Source organism: Cotesia glomerata, linkage group LG5 (genome assembly GCF_020080835.1).
Source record: "Cotesia glomerata isolate CgM1 linkage group LG5, MPM_Cglom_v2.3, whole genome shotgun sequence".
Classification (NCBI taxonomy): Eukaryota; Metazoa; Arthropoda; class Insecta; order Hymenoptera; family Braconidae; genus Cotesia; species Cotesia glomerata.
In genome coordinates, this window is record NC_058162.1 from 3,033,811 (window position 1) to 3,052,328 (window position 18,518).

Sequence of the window (18,518 nt, forward strand, 5' to 3'; positions counted from 1 at the left end):
TGAACTTACATCTTTAAAAATATCAATAATTAAGAAATGACCTTGTATCCTTGTGAACTATTAACCTTTTTAAAGATATAAGCTCACCCTGACATTACTTTTATCGAAACCTTTCATTTGAGTACCCACATCAATTTTTCATATATTTTATATATTTCACAAATACCATATATATAAAACATATGAAAAATATCATGTGGGTACTCAAATGAAAGGTCTCGATGAGTGTGACATCAAAATGAGTTTATATTTTAAAAAATGTCAATAGTTAAGAAATGACCTTGTATCTTGTGAACTATTGACATTTTTAAAGATTTAAGCTCACCCTGACATTACACTCACCGAGATCTTTCATTTGAGTACCCACATCAATTTTTCATATATATATATATATATATATATATATATATATATATATATATATATATATATATATATATATATATATATATATATGAAAAATATATCAAAAATGCATGTGGGTACTCAAATGAAAGCTCTTGATGAGTGTAACATCAGAATGAGCTTATATCTTTAAAAAGGTCAATATTTAAGAAAGTACAGTGCAATTTAACAAAAGTCACTATTTAATATAGCAAAATTTTATTTATTTATAGTTTACAAGTCACGGAAGTCACATAGTGACAGGTTGCTAGTTGAAATTATAAAAATTTATCACTCTTATCAATTAAGAGAATAATTTTATTCTTCTTTTAAATTAATTTACTCTTCAAATCCTCCACGAGGCATAATAATTCCGTCACCATCGATCGCTTGAGTTAAACTTGGTCTCTTAGTCGTCGATGTCGTAGAAGTGGTAATCGTAGGCTTTGTAGTGGGCTGGATGTATTGCAACCAATCAATGTCTGGACTTAATGTCGGGAATGGTTTTTTCGTCGTCAAAATAATAGCAGGTTCTTCTGTAGTAGGTTTTGGAGTTACCGTAACACTTGGACGAGTAACAGAATTGTCATTCTGATTGTTTCCCCAATTCGGAAGATTGTTTTGATTGTTTTGGCCATCTTGACCCCAGTTTGGTTGGTTTTGGTTCCAATTCGGTGGATTTTGATTATTATTATTATTATTATTATTCTGTCCCCAATTCGGTTGATTTTGGTCAATATTTTGTCCAGGCTGTTGTGTTGGTGTATTTTGACCATTTAACCATGGATTGTTTGGATAAGGACTTGAATATTGGTTGTTTATATTTTGTTGATTAGTTCCTGGAAATTTGTCAGCCATTGTTTCACTAGCAATTATTAACTGTAATTACAATAATAAAATAATTAGTTTTTTTTTTTTTTAATAATATAATTACAAAGAAATATAATTACAAGAAAATTATTGGGTATTTTTATAGTTACTATTTATTTAAATTAATTAATTAATTATTTAAATTAATTAATTAATTTTTTTAATTAATTAATTAATTAATTTTTTAAATTAATTAATTAATTTTTTAAATTAATTAAATTCAATTTAATTAATTAATTAATTATTTAAATTAATTAATTATTTAAATTAATTATTTAAATTAATTAATTATTTGTTTATTTAAAAAAAAAAAACTTTTAAAAGAAGATATAAATAAAATAATTTATAAAAATATACAAACCATGTCTCCAGTTTTACTATTCGTACAAACCCATTCCGGGTTTAAAGTACTACGTTTTCCTCTGTTAACAGTAAACTCATATTGTCTGTATTGGCTCGGGTCATACTGACGCCTACGGTGATAATTAGGATAATTGTTTCTAGGGAAGTTAGCCCGTTGCGTTTGTTGAATTATTTCCGGGAATGCGCTTACCATTACTTCACTCGAAATAGGAATCTGGAAATAATTCAATTTATATAATATTTATATATTTCACTCAAAATTATTAATTATTAATTAATAATGATTATTATTATTATTATTGGAAATACATGGATATAGAATTTATCAACAATAAGTATACATAAAACAATTTGTAGAAAAAAATATGAAAATCAATTTATCAGATATTCAATAATTTTAAGAAATTTTTTAAGAATATATTATAGCAAAAACAATTTTGAAAAAATAATTGACGTATAGAAATTTAAAAAAATTAAAAATGCAATTTTTTTTTAATAATTTTTTATATCAAATTTGTTTGAAAAAAAAAATTAAAAAATGGTTAAGACTGCTAACTTTAATGTCATGAAAAAAATCATACTCTAATTATGACATCTGATAATTTTTAGAATTTTTCTGAGCAAAAAAAAATTTTTGACCATAAAAAATCGAAAAATTAAGTTGTTCAAGTTTTTTTAAACTTGTTTCATTTTCTTTGCAGCGATCTTATAAATATTATTTGAGAAACATGTTTTTTGATTTGAAAACCAAAAAAATGCATACTTTTCTTCTTTATTGATTTTTATTTTATTCTATTTTATTTATATTATTTTATTTTTTTTATTTATTTCTATAACAACTAAATTATTATGAAAAAATTTAATAAAAAAATTCTACGTCTGGAGATTGAATAAAAATTGCAAGGGCAAATTTTTAAAAAATATTTTGTTTTTATAATAAAAGATCAGATATCTACTGATTTCTTCAGACACGTCCGATAACTTTTAAAATATTTTTTATGAGATTAAAGTTCTTAAAGCAGTCACTTAATAATTTTTTTTAACAAAAAAATTAGTTCCGGAAAATAACTTTTAAAAAATGGCATTTTTAATTTTTTTAAATTTCTACATGTAAATTTTTTTTTTCATTTTTTTCCCCATAATTTATTTCTTAAAAAAATTATTAAAATTTAATAAATATCTGCTAAATTAATTTTCATTATTTTTTTTCTATAATCTAAATTAAAAATAGAATAATAAAAAAAATAAGTCAGATATTGTTGACAGTTTAATTAAAAAAAAAAAAACTTAAACTTACAACAGCTCCAGTCAGACTGTTTCTACAATTCCACAGTGGATTGACATTCTGAGTTACAACAGGTCGCTGATTTCCTCCATAATTAACCGGATACTGCGGTCTGTTGAAATTCTGCCCGTAATTATTATTTTGTTGATTTTGACCTTTAGATACTCCGAGGATTTTCCCAGTGTCTACGTCTACCCACACTGTTTGCGACCTTACCAATGCAATTAGACAAACAATCAAACAAGTTTTTGCAAAAAATATTTCACTTGTCATTTTTTAATTTTAATCATTCACAATTCATCTAATAAAAGTAAGTCGAATAAAAAAATTAATATATTACTTTATAAATAAAAAATAATTGTATTAAGTCTATAATTTTTAGGCTGTATGACGGCAATAGTATCCAGAAGGTTACTGCGAGTCTGTAAGATGCTTCGTCACTTTAAAGACTTTGTGTACGATGTAATCGAATGGCACAACGGTCGTGGTCGATGTTTGCCACCACCAGTTGAATATTATCTTTGTTTGAGTATCATTAATATATTTTAATATTTATATTTACACATATTAACTAAAGTCTAAAATTCATTGGGAAGATCATCAAGACCAAACATTATGATTATGATTTATAATTGATACCCACAGGCAATAATATTAATTACGCTAATTTATGACTTCATTTATGTAAGTATATATATATATATATATTTATAAAAAAAATTTTAACTGTAAACATATCAATTAGATGTATGAGATTAATTTAAATAAGGAAATTTATCGAATGACCTATTGCTTAATCTTGTCTTCTTATTTTTAGTTTTTATTTTTTTTATTGATAACTAACTCGATGTTATATATTTTTCAGATTACTCATAATATAATGTAACCATGCCTAAGTAATTTTTTACGACACAGAAATGCAGAATCAATTATTTGTTTAAACAAGTGGTAATTATTATATTGATCACCTTTTTTAAGTGTTGAAGCTATTATTTTTAGATCAATTATTTCCTACATAAAAGTTTGTTATTTATTTTATATATTAACTGCTTAAGTATTATTATTATTATTATTATTATTATTCAAAATTATTTAAAGGTCAGTAATTTTACTTATTGAAGAGTATTTATTATTTTAAGCCAATTTTTAATTTTTATTAATTAATTAATTTATTTATTTTATTTTAATTTAATTTTTATTTATTAATTATTTTCACCACAATATTATTGGTATGAGCACTCATATTATTCTCGAGTGAATGTATAATAATTAAAAATTTTTTTGATTTTTAAGACAGCTTTCCGAATTATTTTTTCGGTTACTGAAAAAAGTTTTACTGATTAAAAAAATAACATTTATTTATAATCCCAATTAAAATTGTCTTGAAAATCAAAAAAATTTTTAATTATTATACATTCAATTGAGGATGGTATGAGTACTCATACCGATAACATTGTGGTGAAAATAATAAATAAAAAATTGAATAGTCTACCATGAAATTTGATCGGGAAAGTTGGCTTAAAATAATAAATGCTTTTTAATTATTATTATTATTATTCAACATTATTCAAAAATCGGTGATTTTTCTTATTAAAGAGCATTTATTATTTTAATAAATCGCGTGACTAGTGCAAAAAGGGCGCATGGCAAAGTATGCGCCCTTTTAGCTTTGCAAAGCTAAAAGGGCGCATATTTTTTTTTTTATCACCAATCGACTAGTTGACATATTCTTCGTCGAAAAATCAAGCATTGATTTCCTAAAGCTAAAAGGGCGTATGTCTCTAATTATGCGCCCTTTTAGCTTTAGAAATTTGAAAATTTTATGACCTAAAACTAAAAGGGCTTATAAATTTATTTTCTAAATAATTCATTAAAATGCTCATTTTTAGCCTAAAAATTAAAAACAAACGGTAGATTCACACAAAAGAGGCGTATTCTAACTCAACATACATTCTTTTAAAATTACAATTAAAAATATTTTTAAAAAATTGCAAAATATGCGTGATTGTATTAATTTATTTTTTATTTGAAAATTATTTCAATCCCATTAGTTTTCGAATAATTTAACTATCCATTGCTTGTATAAAAATAGTTAAAAATTATTATTTTTTCAATATTGTTTAAGTACTTAAAAACAGCCGATCCCCTCTTTTTCTCGCGTCGCACTCACTGCAAGAAACGGTACTATCCTCGGTGCATTCATGATTATAAAGCTATTGAAATTTTATGTTTTTCTTTTAAACAAATGAGAATTTTGAAAAAAACACCCTGCTATACGAAATAGATAATTAAAAAATCTATTACGTAGCGGAGCGTTTTTTTTTAAATACTTCTTTGTCTAGAAGAGAAATATAAAGCTGCAATCGTACGTGAAAAGAACAAGATGACACTGGATATCATCCCGGATTATACTGAGTAAAAAAAAATTTCAAATAGTAGTTAGTATAATCCAGATTACAATGAGTATAATCCAGATATCACGCAGTATAATCTGGATTTTTCTAGCTACTATCTGAAATTTTTTTTCACCACAGATAATACTGGGTATAATCTGGGATGATACCCAGTGTCATCTTGTTCTTTCCGTGTAGGGACCGGCTGTCAAGAAATTTTTTTTTTATTCATAAAACTTTTTTATTTTATGTCGTGCAGCTATTTATCAAAATTTTTTATAAAAACTTAAACTTTTTTTATGTGCCCTTTTAGCTTTAGGCACTCCTTTTCTAAAAGCTAAAAGGGCGCATGTCTTGAGTTACAATATATGGCTCTTTACCGTAAGATGGACGGTGGCGTTGTTTGCTCGGTGAGTCTTATATACGTGACTGAATAAAGTAGTCAGTACTTGTCTCGGATAGCTTAACTGGTAGAGCCCTTGGCGCGTAACCGAGAGATCTGGGTTCGATTCCCAGTCTGGGCTGTCTGATTATTTTTTCAATTACGGAAAAATTCCTACTGAGTAGGTCCCCCCCTTTCCCCTATCCGTTCTTTCCCAACTCCCTTAAAATTTGCTTTAATATGGCACCCTTTTAGCTTTAGTATACTCGAATTTTTTTTTTTTACAGATCTTTGTGTTTCGAGCTATTTCAAGAAGAATGACAAAAAAAATTTTTTAATGCGCCCTTTTTGCATTAGTCACGCGAAATAATGCTATATTATTTTATTTTATTTAATATTAATAAATACATAATTAAAATAAAATAATTATTTTAATAAACAAATAAATAAGTATGAGTGCTCATACTTACAATATTGTGGTGAAATAATTATTAAATAAAAGTTGAATGGTCTACCATTAAATCGGGGTTAGGTTTCTATGAAATCTACTAATTATTAATAAATAGGTATAAAATTCATTAAAATTAATAAATACGTTCATAAAAATTTATAACAGAAAAAAAATAAACTCACCATAAGTCCAGTATTACTGTTCTGACAGGTCCACCTTGAATGAATTTGATTTTCGCCATGATTCGGTGAAGATATTTCTGTTCTATCAGTCAAGTTTTGATTCTTCCCAAAACTTACGATCTTTCCTGTTGAAACATCTATAAACACCGTCTGGGATTTAACCAATGCGATTAAACAAAAAACCAGACAGATTTTCGCAAAAATTCTTTCACTAGTCATTTTTTAATAACAAGTTTTTATTTATCTTATAAATTTATAAGTTTTAGGTTGTACCTCGTCGATAATTACCGCAGCTCTATGATATATCTTGTCATTATTTCGATGACTTAATATGCTTAACAATCAAAAGCCACGTCGATCATCGTTAATTTCTACCACTAGCCAAGCATTACCTTGCTTTTATACCTGTTTACTTAAAATCTAAAATTTACTGGGGAAATTACAGTGAAATCAGCAAATATCTGGAAATTTTTGAAGAATATGATCTTCAATAGAAGAATCCAAAAATTCAATTATTATGATTTTTATTTGTGATTAAGATTATGATTTATTATTGATAAAAGTTTTTTATTTTTTATTAGTAGATAAAATTAATTAATGGTACTTTTTTTTGGTTCATTCACAAGATTATTCTTAGGTGAATTGATAAACGAATCATCGAGTAAAAGGATTATTGTCGTTAATAATGACACGCCGGCAAAAATTGACAAGAGAATTAATTCCAGTATTACCTAAAACATAAATTTTTTGTTAATAGTAATAGAAAGTGTTTATGTATTTAAATTATTATATCGATACTGGCATTTTAATACGTCGTATCTTATAAAATTTGACAAATTGACTTTTTTTGAAAAATGGAATCATAACAAAATTATGCATATCATATTAAAATTTTGAAGGTCAAATAGTTTAATAAATATTTTTAAATACATATTTTCATCTTTCAAATCTCATTTAATATGAAAATAAAGTTAGCCGACATCTAAAAATTTTTAGAATTTTTTTTATTAAAAAAATGATTACAAAAAAATAGAAAAAAAAAATTTCATTTGTAAAAAACTTTAAAAACTGCAAGTGCAAATTTTCAAAAATATTTTTTTGTTCTAATTTAATTATTAAAAAAAAATCAAAAAATTCAAAACGTCGGCTAACTTTACTTTTATCATTTAATCAATGTTAAAAATGAATAGTTTTTACCGTCCGCTGTAAAATTATCTAAATGTGGGATACGGAATATTAGAATGGCAGTATCGATATGTAAAATTAGATTGTGATTTTATAATATTTTTGTTGCAAGAAGAAATATATTTCTTTTAGCGAAAGTACACTGACAAAAAAAAAATTTTTGTCCAGAAAAAAAATTTCTTGGTTCAAGAATCGTTTAAAATAAATTTTGGTTTTTTGACAAAAGAATATCAATATCTAAGTATCGTGATAATAAAATATTGGCATTAATTTTGATAGATTAACAAACGAATAGGTTGACTTGAATTAAGGAAGTTTGAGCGTGACTAATGAGTCAAAATAATGTTGAAATTTTATGAAAATCAAGTTAGCCGACATCTAAAAATTTTTATAATTTTTTTTATTGAAAAAATGATTAAAAAAAATCCATTTGTAAAAAACTTGAAAAATTTTAAGTGCAATTTTTAAAAAATATTCTGTTATTCTAATTTAATAAAAAAAAAAAAAAAATAAAAAAATTAGAAACGTCGGCTAACTTTAGTATTATTGAAATTTTTTTAAAATTTTAGTCTTCCCAATATTCGTAAAAATTCTTTATTTTAATTGAAAATAATTTAAACAATTTAATAATTGATGATTTTTACTCATTTAATAAAGTAAAGAAATTTCTAGTTTGACCAATTGAAACTTAGAAATTCTTTATGAGGCTTAAAAAACTGCGTAGAATGCCACCAACCGCGTACAAATCGGTTCATTCATTCAAAAGTTATTGCGGTTTGAAAATTCAAAAAATATTGTTCTATGAAACTTCTATCAGACTTTTGAGCTCAAAGAGCTCAAAAGCATAGAAAAGGTATCTTTTTGAGCTTGGAGAGCTCAAAACAACACATAGATTGTATTTTTGAGCTCGAAGAGCTCAAAAATTTCGTACGTGCAATTTTAAGCGCCCAGGTACACTGATAGAAGGATTTATTTGTATTAAAAAAATATTTGTTAATAGTTAACAAATCATTTATTAGAGACCATTTTTTAGTATCAAACAAATATTTCTTAGTATTTAAAATGATTTGTTTGTATTTAATAAATCAGATATTCATTTATTAAATATTAATAAATCTTTTTAAATACTAAGAAATATTTGTTAAGGACTAAAAAGTGGTCTCTAATAAATGATTTGTTAAATATTAACAAATATTTTTTTGCCCTCCGGGCGGAAAGTGGCAACTTTCGTCCCGCTGCGCTAAACTAAGTTGCCGCTTTCCGCCTTCGTCGGACAAAAAAATAGTATACACTCCTCGGGAAGTAAATAAGAAAGCCTCAGATCACATGTTTGTTGACCTCGGCTTCGCCTCGGCCAACAATTACATGTGATCTGAGACATTTCTTACTTTACTTCCCTAGGTGTGTAATATACTATTTAACTATAAACAAATCCTTCTATCAGTGTATTAACGGAATTAGCGGGAAGTTGCAGGGATGGCCTTTAGGGTCAATCGTTTTCCTAATTTTTTTTTCTCAGTTTATTCATATTGCATTTTTTGTGGTTATTTAATATTTCAATATTTCAATATTTCAAATATTACAAGAAGAAATTTTTGGTTATTCGACTTTTGATATAATTATAATTGAGGTTATAATTGAGGATGGTTTTACTTGTATCACTGTAGAGTGTTTTACAAGGGAGGGTGGGGAATTATTGTCTCTCCACTTTTTTCTCCGCAATATAGTCTCTCAACCCCGTCATTATAACTCTCAACCACTTTTTCGTCCCCACCCCCCTGCATGTCGGGATTTTTTCATGCCCGACACACATGTGCTGCGACTGTGGCCGACTTACGCGTTATAATCAGTACCTGCATTTGCATTACGGTCTTAAATAGTATGGAGGTACTTCTATAATGACATTTTACCTCCAAAACTATATGGGAAAACCACAGAAAACCCAACCGGTACAGAGGCTGGCAATGAAACGCACATATTCTTAGTTTATAATCATTGAAAAATATTGGTGCGCGCCGGAATCGAACCCTGGTCCCACTCTTTCGAAATGCAAGTACCGAGCCGATTAGGCTATTGCCAACCTATTTGATATAATTATAATAATTTTGAAAAAATTATTCATTTTAATTTTGGTATCATCAAGAAGAATATGACAAACTTAAATTGACAAAATATATTTTAAAAATATTAATATTCAAGCACCTCAAAAGTTATTTTAATTATTTTCTTAAGACATTCGCTGGAAGATATCCTTTGCCAGATGAAGAAAGGGATTAATATTGTTGCTATTAGATTGTCTAATATATGTACCAAGAAATCTGTTACAGTAAATTTGCAAGTCTTCTCTTTTTTATTTGACGTATCTACACTAAAATATAATAAAAATCATTATTATTGTTCTTATTTTATAAATTTTTTTTGTAATAATTATATTATTCGAAAATTTCCAATGGGAATTCTATCAATTAACAAATTTATTAGTAAAAAGTTTCCAAATCGTCACAGTAAAATTTATTTTTTAATAACAAGCTTCCGAATAATTAAAATTGATAAGAAATGTTTCAAGTGTTTAATAGATAAAAAAAGAATTTCCAAGTCGCGGAATCATTTTATTTAATGACACACTGATGTATATTTTGTTGGTGAGTTTTTTTAATAAATTAAGTTATAAAAAAAATTATTTAAGATTTTATTAACTATTTTTTTATGACAGCAATTAAAGAAAAGAACTGCGCTGCGCTCATGATACTTAATTGTTCATACACAAGTTAATAACCATGGAGTTTTATCTATACTTCTGATAGTTAGTAACACTATATACTTACACACAACTAAATCTATTTTTGTGATGACCCTGATTAAAAAAACTAATTTAAAAATATTTACAATAACAAAATTTTTTGTTCTTTTTAATTTTTTTTTTTTTCAACAAGATGAATAAAGAAAAATATTAATAAATTTAAATCAAAATATTAAAATAAAGTATTGGTCTAAAAAAGAAGAAATGAAAATAAAAAATTAAATACAATTAACTTCTAACTTCGGATGAATAATTATCTTTTATTATAATAATTATTTATCAATTAAATTACAATATTTCTAAACTAATAATCTCATAATTAATGATTTTAATTTTCAAATGCTAATTATTTATTATTAAATAAATAAAAGTACCTGTCATTTATAGATTCTTCCGATTCTGCCGTAATATTAAATTTCGGTAAAATTTGATCATCAAAAAAATCTTTTTCGAGTATTTTACATATTTCTTCTCTATAAAATGCTTTGCAATTATTATTAAAAGTTACTTCTACTGACATTTTAAAAGCTAATAAATCCCAATATAATTTAATTTAACTAACTCAAAATAAAAACAAACAAATATAATAAAAGTTATTAAACCAAAAAAAAAGAGAGCGATAGTCTTCTGTTATTTACCAGTCGTGTTATTGTCATGATCCAGGCAATAGTGAATCTAATCACTTGATTAACTTAAAAATAAATTAAAATAAAGTTAGCCGACATCTAAAAATTTTTGGAAAATTTTATCCTTTAAAAGATTATTAAAAATTAATAAAAATAAAAAATGTCATTTTTAAAAAACTTGAAAAACTATAAGTGCAATTTTTTAAAAATATTTTTAAGTTTTAATTTAATTGATAATAAATCAAAAATTTAGAATTTTGGCTCTTATGAAAATTAAGTTAGCCGACATTAAAAAATTAAAAAAATTTTTTTTTATTCAAAAAATTATTGTAAAATAATTTTTAAAAAAATTTCATTTGTAAAAAACTTGAAAAATTCTAAGTGCAATTTTTAAGTTCTAATTTAATTAATAATAAATCAAAAATTTAAAAACGTTGGCTAACTTTAGTACATGGTAAAAACAAGATAACACTAGATATCATCCCAGATTATACTGAGTGAAAAAAAATTTCAGATAGTAGCTAGTATAATCCAGATTACAATGAGTATAATCCAGATATCACGCAGTATAATCTGGATTTTTTTAGCTACTATCTGAAATTTTTTTTCACCACAGATATCACTGAGTGTAATCTGGGATGATATCCAGTGTCATCATGTTCTTTCCGTGTATTATTAGAAATAAACTTTCTGAATCTTAAAACTTATTAATGACCAGGAGATTTTGTCGGTCCATATTGATAAGATCCATAAATTGGGTTTTTGCTTCTTTGAGCGCGATTTCTTTCAGCGACTTGTTGCCGGTAGACAAAAAGTGGTCGGAAAACTATGGACTCTGCTGTCTCCAGGTCATCTGAGTCAACTTGACGTTGTCTTCTTATGCGAGTCATTGGCGAGTCTGCAGGTGAATTTTCTAGGTCTTCATCTTCATCTTCCTTGGCCTTATTCGAAGGCCGAATTGCAAGACGTATTAATGGACTGTCGGTGATTGGTTCATCCCGAGTACTGTTGAGATCTTTTATTTTTAGAAAAGTTCCGAGTCGAATTCTCTCGATGCCTTGGTTAGACGCCATAAACCTCTTCGGAAGACCAAATGCTTCGATGCTGGCTTCAGTTGCAATTGTCAAGGTAAGTAAAAGTAAAATCTGTTGAAAAAAAATCATTTTTAACATTACTAATAAAATTACTTAATCTCTAGGTACATAACGAAGAAATGATCTTGTATCTTGAAAAAATATTGAAATTTTCAAAGATATAAACTCACCCTGACATTACTCTCATCGAGACCTTTCATTTGAGTAACCACAGCAATTTTTCAAATATTTATATATATTACATATGTATATTAATATATGAAAAATATATAAAAATGCATGTGGGTACTACAATGAAAGCTCTTGATGAATGTAACATCGAGATGAGCTTATATCTTAAAAAAAGTCAATAGTTAAGAAAGTACAGTGAACATAATTAAGAAATGACCTTGTATCCTGAGAACTATTGACATTTTTAAAGATATAAGATCACCCCGACATTACACTCATCGAGACGTTTCATTTAAGTACCCACATAAATTTTTCATATATTTATATATATATATATATATATATATATATATATATATATGAAAAATATATGAAAATGCATGTGGGTACTCAAATGAAAGCTCTTGATAAGTGTAACATCGGGATGAGTTTATATCTTAAAAAAAGTCAATAGTTAAGAAAGTACAGTGAACATAATTAAGAAATGACCTTGTATCCTGAGAACTATTGACATTTTTAAAGATATAAGATCACCCCGACATTACACTCATCGAGACGTTTCATTTGAGTACCCACATCAATTTTTCATATATATATATATATATATATATATGATATATATATATATATATATATATATATATATATATATATATATATATATATATATATATATATTAATATATGAAAAATATATCAAAATGCATGTGGGTACTCAAATGAAAGCTCTTAATGAGTATAACATCGGGATGAGCTTATATCTTTAAAAACTTCAATATTTAAGAAAGTTCAGTGCAATTTAACATAATTAAGAAATGATCTTCTATCTTGTGAACTATTGACATTTTTAAAGATAAGCTCACCCTGACATTACTACTCTCATCGAGACCTTTCATTTGAGTACCCACATCAATTTTTCATATATTTATATATATTATATATATGTATATATGAAAAATATATGAAAATGCATGTGGGTACTCAAATGAAAGCTCTTGATGAGTGTAACATCGGGATGAGTTTATATCTTTAAAAATGTCAATAGTTAAGAAAGTAAAGTGAATATAATTAAGAAATGACCTTGTATCTTGAGAGCTATTGACATTTTTAAAGATATAAGCTCACCCCGACATTACAGTCATCGAGACCTTTTATTTGAGTACCCACATCAATTTTTCATATATTTATATATATTATATATATGTATATATGAAAAATATATAAAAATGCATGTGGGTACTCAAATGAAAACTCTTGATGAGTGTAACATCGTGATGAGCTTATATCTTTAAAAATGTCAATAGTTAAGAAAGTACAGTTCAATTAAATAAAATTCATTATTTAATAAAGCAAAATTTTATTCATCTGTAGTTCACAAGTCACGGAAGTCACATATTGACAAGGTTGCTAGTTTTAATTAATATTAATAATAAAATTAAACTTACAGTTTCAATAAGAGCGGCCATCTTGGAGCGCTTTCTCTGGCAAGATCAGAATGAAAGAAGAATAGTTAAGTATATGAAAAGGATTCAGCCTCTGCAAATTTATATATTCTGTAGCAGCAGAGGAGGAAAATATTGTCAGGTCATAATTCATTAGAATCTTCATTATATTTTCCATTTCCAAGCGATAGTAATCGTAAAATTAATGTAAATAAACAATACTTGTATATTAATCCCCGCCAGTATTCTTTTCTCGTGAACTAATGATTCAACAATTATATTACTAACTAAACGATTATTATTTCCAGGTATATAAGAACGAGCAGAGAATCACTGACTCAACCCGGTTGATCTTGAACAGGTGACGAATGGAGAGTTAATAAAAAACTTTGTGTTCAGAGCAATGTCCTTTAAACTTGTTAACTGAGATAGAGACGATGGATCACCGCGCTTCGATAACTTGTTTTGTAGCCCCCATTTTCACACTTAGTAAGTTAAATAAACATGTAATAATTATAATTACGAAATTTAATAATCTACATATGACGTGATCATAATCTTCCTGGAAGTCGATTTTATGTCAGAGATTACTGGTTTTATTGAGACATTATAATTCTTCTTAATCTTTTATTTGATTGATGTGATGCGATTTCTGATGAGTAATGATCATTTGAATTTGATGTAAACAAACAAATCAAATTATCTTCTTAAATTAAGTTTTTTTAATGATCAATGAATAGCTCTGATGAAATAAAATTTTTGTTTTTATGAATTAATTTTCAAAGATTTTTAATTAATTCATTCATTGGAGTAAAATAAAACTATGAAACTATAGTAAATTAATAATTGAGTTACACATATTTTTATAAATTATAGCTTATCTATATTATTAATAGAATAAGAAAAATTTTGCATCCAAGATAGTCATATGATAAAATTGGTTTTTTTAGTGAAATTTAGTGTCATTACAAAGGTCTTGACTTGAATTTGTGCCTTTTCAAGGTTTTATATCATTCTCACCGATAGTCAATTTATGCTGATAAGTGTTTAGGCAGCATTCAAAAATTCTCTATCTCTAGATACATAATTAAGAAATGACCTTGTATCTTGTGAACTGATGACATTTTTAAAAATATAAGCTCATCCCGATGTTACACTCATCAAGACCTTTCATTTGAGTACCCACATCAATTTTTCATATATTTATATATATATTATATATATGTATATATGAAAAATATATAAAAAATGCATGTGAGTACTCAAATGAAAGCTCTTGATGAGTGTAACATCGGAATGAGCTTATATCTTGAAAAATGTCAATAATTAAGAACTAACTTTGCTGTCTTGTCAACTAATGATATTTTTGAAGATATACGCTCATCCTGATGTTATACTCATCAAGACCTTTCATTTGAGTACCCACATCAATTTTTCATATATTTATATATATTATATATATTAATATATGAAAAATATATCAAAATACATGTGGGTACTCAAATAAAAGCTCTTGATGAGTATAACATCGATATGAGCTTATATATTGAAAAATGTCAATAATTAAGAAATGACCTTGTATCTTGAGAACTATTGACATTTTTAAAAATATAAGCTCATTCCCATGTTACACTCATCGAGACGTTTCATTTAAGTACCCACATCAATTTTTCATATATTTTATATATTAATATATATTATATATATGTATATATGAAAAATATATCAAAATGCATGTGGGTACTCAAATGAAAGCTCTTGATGAGTGTAACATTGGGATGAGCTTATATCTTTAAAAACTTCAATAGTTGAGAAAGTACAGTGCAATTTAACATAATTAAGAAACGACCTTGTATCTTGTAAATTATTGACATTTTTAAAAATATAAGCTCATCCCGATGTTACACTCATCGAGACCTTTCATTTGAGTACCCATATCAATTTTTTATATATTTATATATTTTATATATATGTATATATGAAAAAAATATAAAAATGCATGTGGGTACTCAAATGAAAGCTCTTGATGAGTATAACTTCGGAATGAGATTATATCTTTAAAAACGTCAATATTTAAGAAAGTACAGTGCAATTTAACAAAATTCATTATTTCATAAAGCAAAATTTTATTTATTTATGATTCACAAGCCACGGCAGTCACATAATGACTTCAAGCTTGCTAGTACAAATTAATCGGAGTCGTAATTATAATAATTGGGCTTACGGTAAGCGTATAAATACGGCTGATAATATTTTCTACTTTGTTGACGATCAGCAACTTCTTGACGATACCTAAATAGTGGTCTAAAGATAATGTCTTCAGCAACATCCATGTCATCTTTTATCTGTTAATGTCAATAAAGACATTTAACATTTTATTCAAGTTTTACATCAGTCATACATTAATATAATTTTATAACAATATAAATATTAATAATAATAATAATAATAATAATTATACTATTAATTATAATTTAATTTATTTTATATATAATCTTCAAGGGTTCTTAACTAATTTACCTCAGCCGAGCTGGAGTTAGATTCATCGGATTCAGAGTCTGCTGGTGTGGATGTAGGAGAAACTGATTCGACGGCTACTGGTAGAAGACTTGCAACCAGAGGACTGGCTGCAGTTGTGTTGCTTGTAGGGTCTACTACTGGTACCAGAGGTACTAGAAGACCTTGACCAACATCTAGAGCGCCGGTGATGTTTGGTTGGAGTACAATAGGTGGTGAAGTTGTCGATGGATCCTTTTCTTCTTTTTCTTCTTCTTCTGAAGAAGAAGAGTCCTAGAAAAAATTTTTTAGTTCCGTACTAAATTATTATTTCAATCATAACTTTGCAGCATTCATAATTGTTTTAAACACTTAAAAAAGTTAGTTAATATATCAATTAATTATTATATTAATTAATTCCCAAATTGCAGCAAAAATTTGACTTTTTAAGAGTTTTTTCAGAGAATTATTTCTACAAGAGTTCCTATAAGAAGTTATAATAACTCTGAATAACTTTTCTGTTAGAGTCCCAAATCTTGCAAAAAAATCTGACTTTCGAAATCGAATCAAGATTTTTTCAGACTTTTTAAGAAAAAAAAAAATTTGGCACGTAATCAAAAGATCCAGGTTCGAGTCCTGGTTTGGAATGTCCGAATTATTTTTTGATTTACCGAAAAAAGTTACACTGAGTAAAAAATTACATCTTTACACGCTGATAAAAGGATTTGTTTATTTTCAATATGCTTTATTAACTATTAATAAATTATTTATTAAATACGATTTCTTAAATGTTAATAAATATTTGTTAACATTTAACAAATATTTATTTAAAATAAAAAGCAAAAATAGCTATTTTCTTTTGACTAAATAAATTAAACTTTTTAATACTTAAAAATATAAAAGATAATTATGAGCTGTGAGAGAATTTGCTATTTTACAATAAACGTTATTATAATGTTATATAATTAATGCAAATACTTTATAAACATTATTTTTTATTTATAAGCAATCTTCAAATCATATGACATTGCAAGCTAAATAAATTTACTCAAAAAAACATTTATTAACTGTTAATAATTATTTTTTAACTATTAATAAATACTTATTAACTATTAATAAATGTACTTTCCTTCCAAATAAATATTTATTGAATGTTAAAAAATATTTATTAAAATTTAATAAATTAAATGATTGTCTTCAAATAAATTAAATTATTAATAGTTAATAAATCCTTTTATCAGTGCATAGTTTTAAAAAAAAAAAAATTGTCGAAATAAATTTTAATTGTTGTATTTTCACCTAAAATTTTCTCTGATGGTATGAAAATTTCATACCGATAAAATATTATGGTAAAGGAATAATAATGAAAAATTAGTTATTCTTCAAGAGTTGAATCGGCTGATAATAAATATATTTGTTTATCTTATTTATTAATTAAAAATAAAAAACTTTTTAAACTATTATTCGTACTTAATAATATTTCTTCACATTTATTTCAGAGAAATTTTTCCACAAAGGATACTTATATCCTTAAAAAAATTCATCAGATTAAGTATAAAAAAAATAAATAATAAAATACCTTTTCAGCAGAATCTAAGAAAGCGCTTGAATGAGAAGTCGTGGGAGTTTCAGTAGTATTCAATGACGATGACAAACCAGCGTATGCTTTAGAGTTTATAACAAAAACAAAAACAAGCCAGCTCGCCACAGCACAGGTATAATTATTTATCTGTAATTATTTATTATTAAAAGTTAATCCTTAAGACAGAATCCCACGGTAGCATCTAGCTCCGCCGGATATTTTCAATTAAAATTTGAATATTATTCACACTTTTATTACCTTAGCCATCTTGTCGGTCGCGTGAGAGACCCTTATCTGTTGTAATCCTCGTCAATTCAATCATTTTATATACCATCATAGTGACAACCTACTAGAAATAATTAATTAACACTAAAATTAACAGCGGTTCGTTAAAAAATACTCAATGGAAGCTGACAAGGTCACGGCTCTCCTCTCATATAATAATTTAAAAGAATTTATTGCGTACAACGGTGCAACCAGGAGGAACGATCTCATGTAGGATCTTTTTTTTTAAGGCACTTAGCACATAATTAACAACGTATTTGCGGAAACACTAACATATTTTCTTATTTTTTTTTACTCCCGAGTATATAAATGACTAGCTTTGGAACTAAACTTCTCCCGCATTTGCAAAAGCTGTTTCAAAGTTAACGCATCTTGAATAATTTTTTTTTTAATTAAGTATTATTAAATTTAATACTTAAAATGTTTGTTTCTTGTGGAAATTTTATTAAATATTTTTTATTTCTTCTTTGTGCTATCGGAAGTTTCTGTAAAAGTCAAGACATTGTTCCTGAAGAAACAATTTCTTC

The 18,518-nt window shown here is 26.1% G+C and overlaps 3 protein-coding genes across 3 annotated transcripts; all 3 read right to left on the reverse strand.

The window, feature by feature from the left end:
• Positions 1–687: 687 nt before the first annotated feature.
• On the reverse strand, positions 688–3,336 carry LOC123265397 (ras guanine nucleotide exchange factor B-like). Its single transcript, XM_044729120.1, has 3 exons — positions 2,915–3,336; positions 1,616–1,831; positions 688–1,263 (listed from the first exon to the last, which is right to left on the reverse strand). Exons 1-3 carry the CDS (start codon positions 3,173–3,175, stop codon positions 724–726), a joined length of 1,017 nt encoding a protein of 338 aa, XP_044585055.1. The 5' UTR covers positions 3,176–3,336; the 3' UTR covers positions 688–723.
• A 6,827-nt stretch (positions 3,337–10,163) lies between these two features.
• LOC123265412 lies at positions 10,164–14,092 on the reverse strand. Its single transcript, XM_044729136.1, has 3 exons — positions 13,632–14,092; positions 11,603–12,066; positions 10,164–10,993 (listed from the first exon to the last, which is right to left on the reverse strand). The coding sequence occupies exons 1-2, from the start codon at positions 13,650–13,652 to the stop codon at positions 11,629–11,631; spliced, it is 459 nt and encodes a 152-aa protein (XP_044585071.1). The 5' UTR covers positions 13,653–14,092; the 3' UTR covers positions 10,164–10,993; positions 11,603–11,628.
• Positions 14,093–15,766: 1,674 nt separating this feature from the next.
• LOC123265527 lies at positions 15,767–18,103 on the reverse strand. The gene is made up of 4 exons (XM_044729328.1): positions 17,965–18,103; positions 17,704–17,853; positions 16,149–16,418; positions 15,767–15,973 (listed from the first exon to the last, which is right to left on the reverse strand). Exons 1-4 carry the CDS (start codon positions 17,971–17,973, stop codon positions 15,818–15,820), a joined length of 585 nt encoding a protein of 194 aa, XP_044585263.1. The 5' UTR covers positions 17,974–18,103; the 3' UTR covers positions 15,767–15,817.
• Positions 18,104–18,518: the final 415 nt, after the last annotated feature.

Bases quoted from the DNA above. Each gene is read 5' to 3' on its own strand.
- LOC123265412 (XM_044729136.1), bottom strand. From the start codon at position 13,652: ATGGCCGCTCTTATTGAAACT. The intron at 12,067-13,631 runs GTAAGTTTAATT...TTTTTTCAACAG, and splicing joins TGGCCGCTCTTATTGAAACT to ATTTTACTTTTACTTACCTT.
- LOC123265527 (XM_044729328.1), bottom strand. The intron at 16,419-17,703 runs GTATTTTATTAT...AATTTTTTCTAG, and splicing joins TCTTAGATTCTGCTGAAAAG to GACTCTTCTTCTTCAGAAGA. The intron at 15,974-16,148 runs GTAAATTAGTTA...TGACATTAACAG, and splicing joins CTAACTCCAGCTCGGCTGAG to ATAAAAGATGACATGGATGT.
- LOC123265397 (XM_044729120.1), bottom strand. From the start codon at position 3,175: ATGACAAGTGAAATATTTTTTGCAAAAACTTGTTTGATTGTTTGTCTA. The intron at 1,832-2,914 runs GTAAGTTTAAGT...AATTATTTCCAG, and splicing joins ACAGTCTGACTGGAGCTGTT to ATTCCTATTTCGAGTGAAGT. The intron at 1,264-1,615 runs GTTTGTATATTT...TTGTAATTACAG, and splicing joins ATAGTAAAACTGGAGACATG to TTAATAATTGCTAGTGAAAC.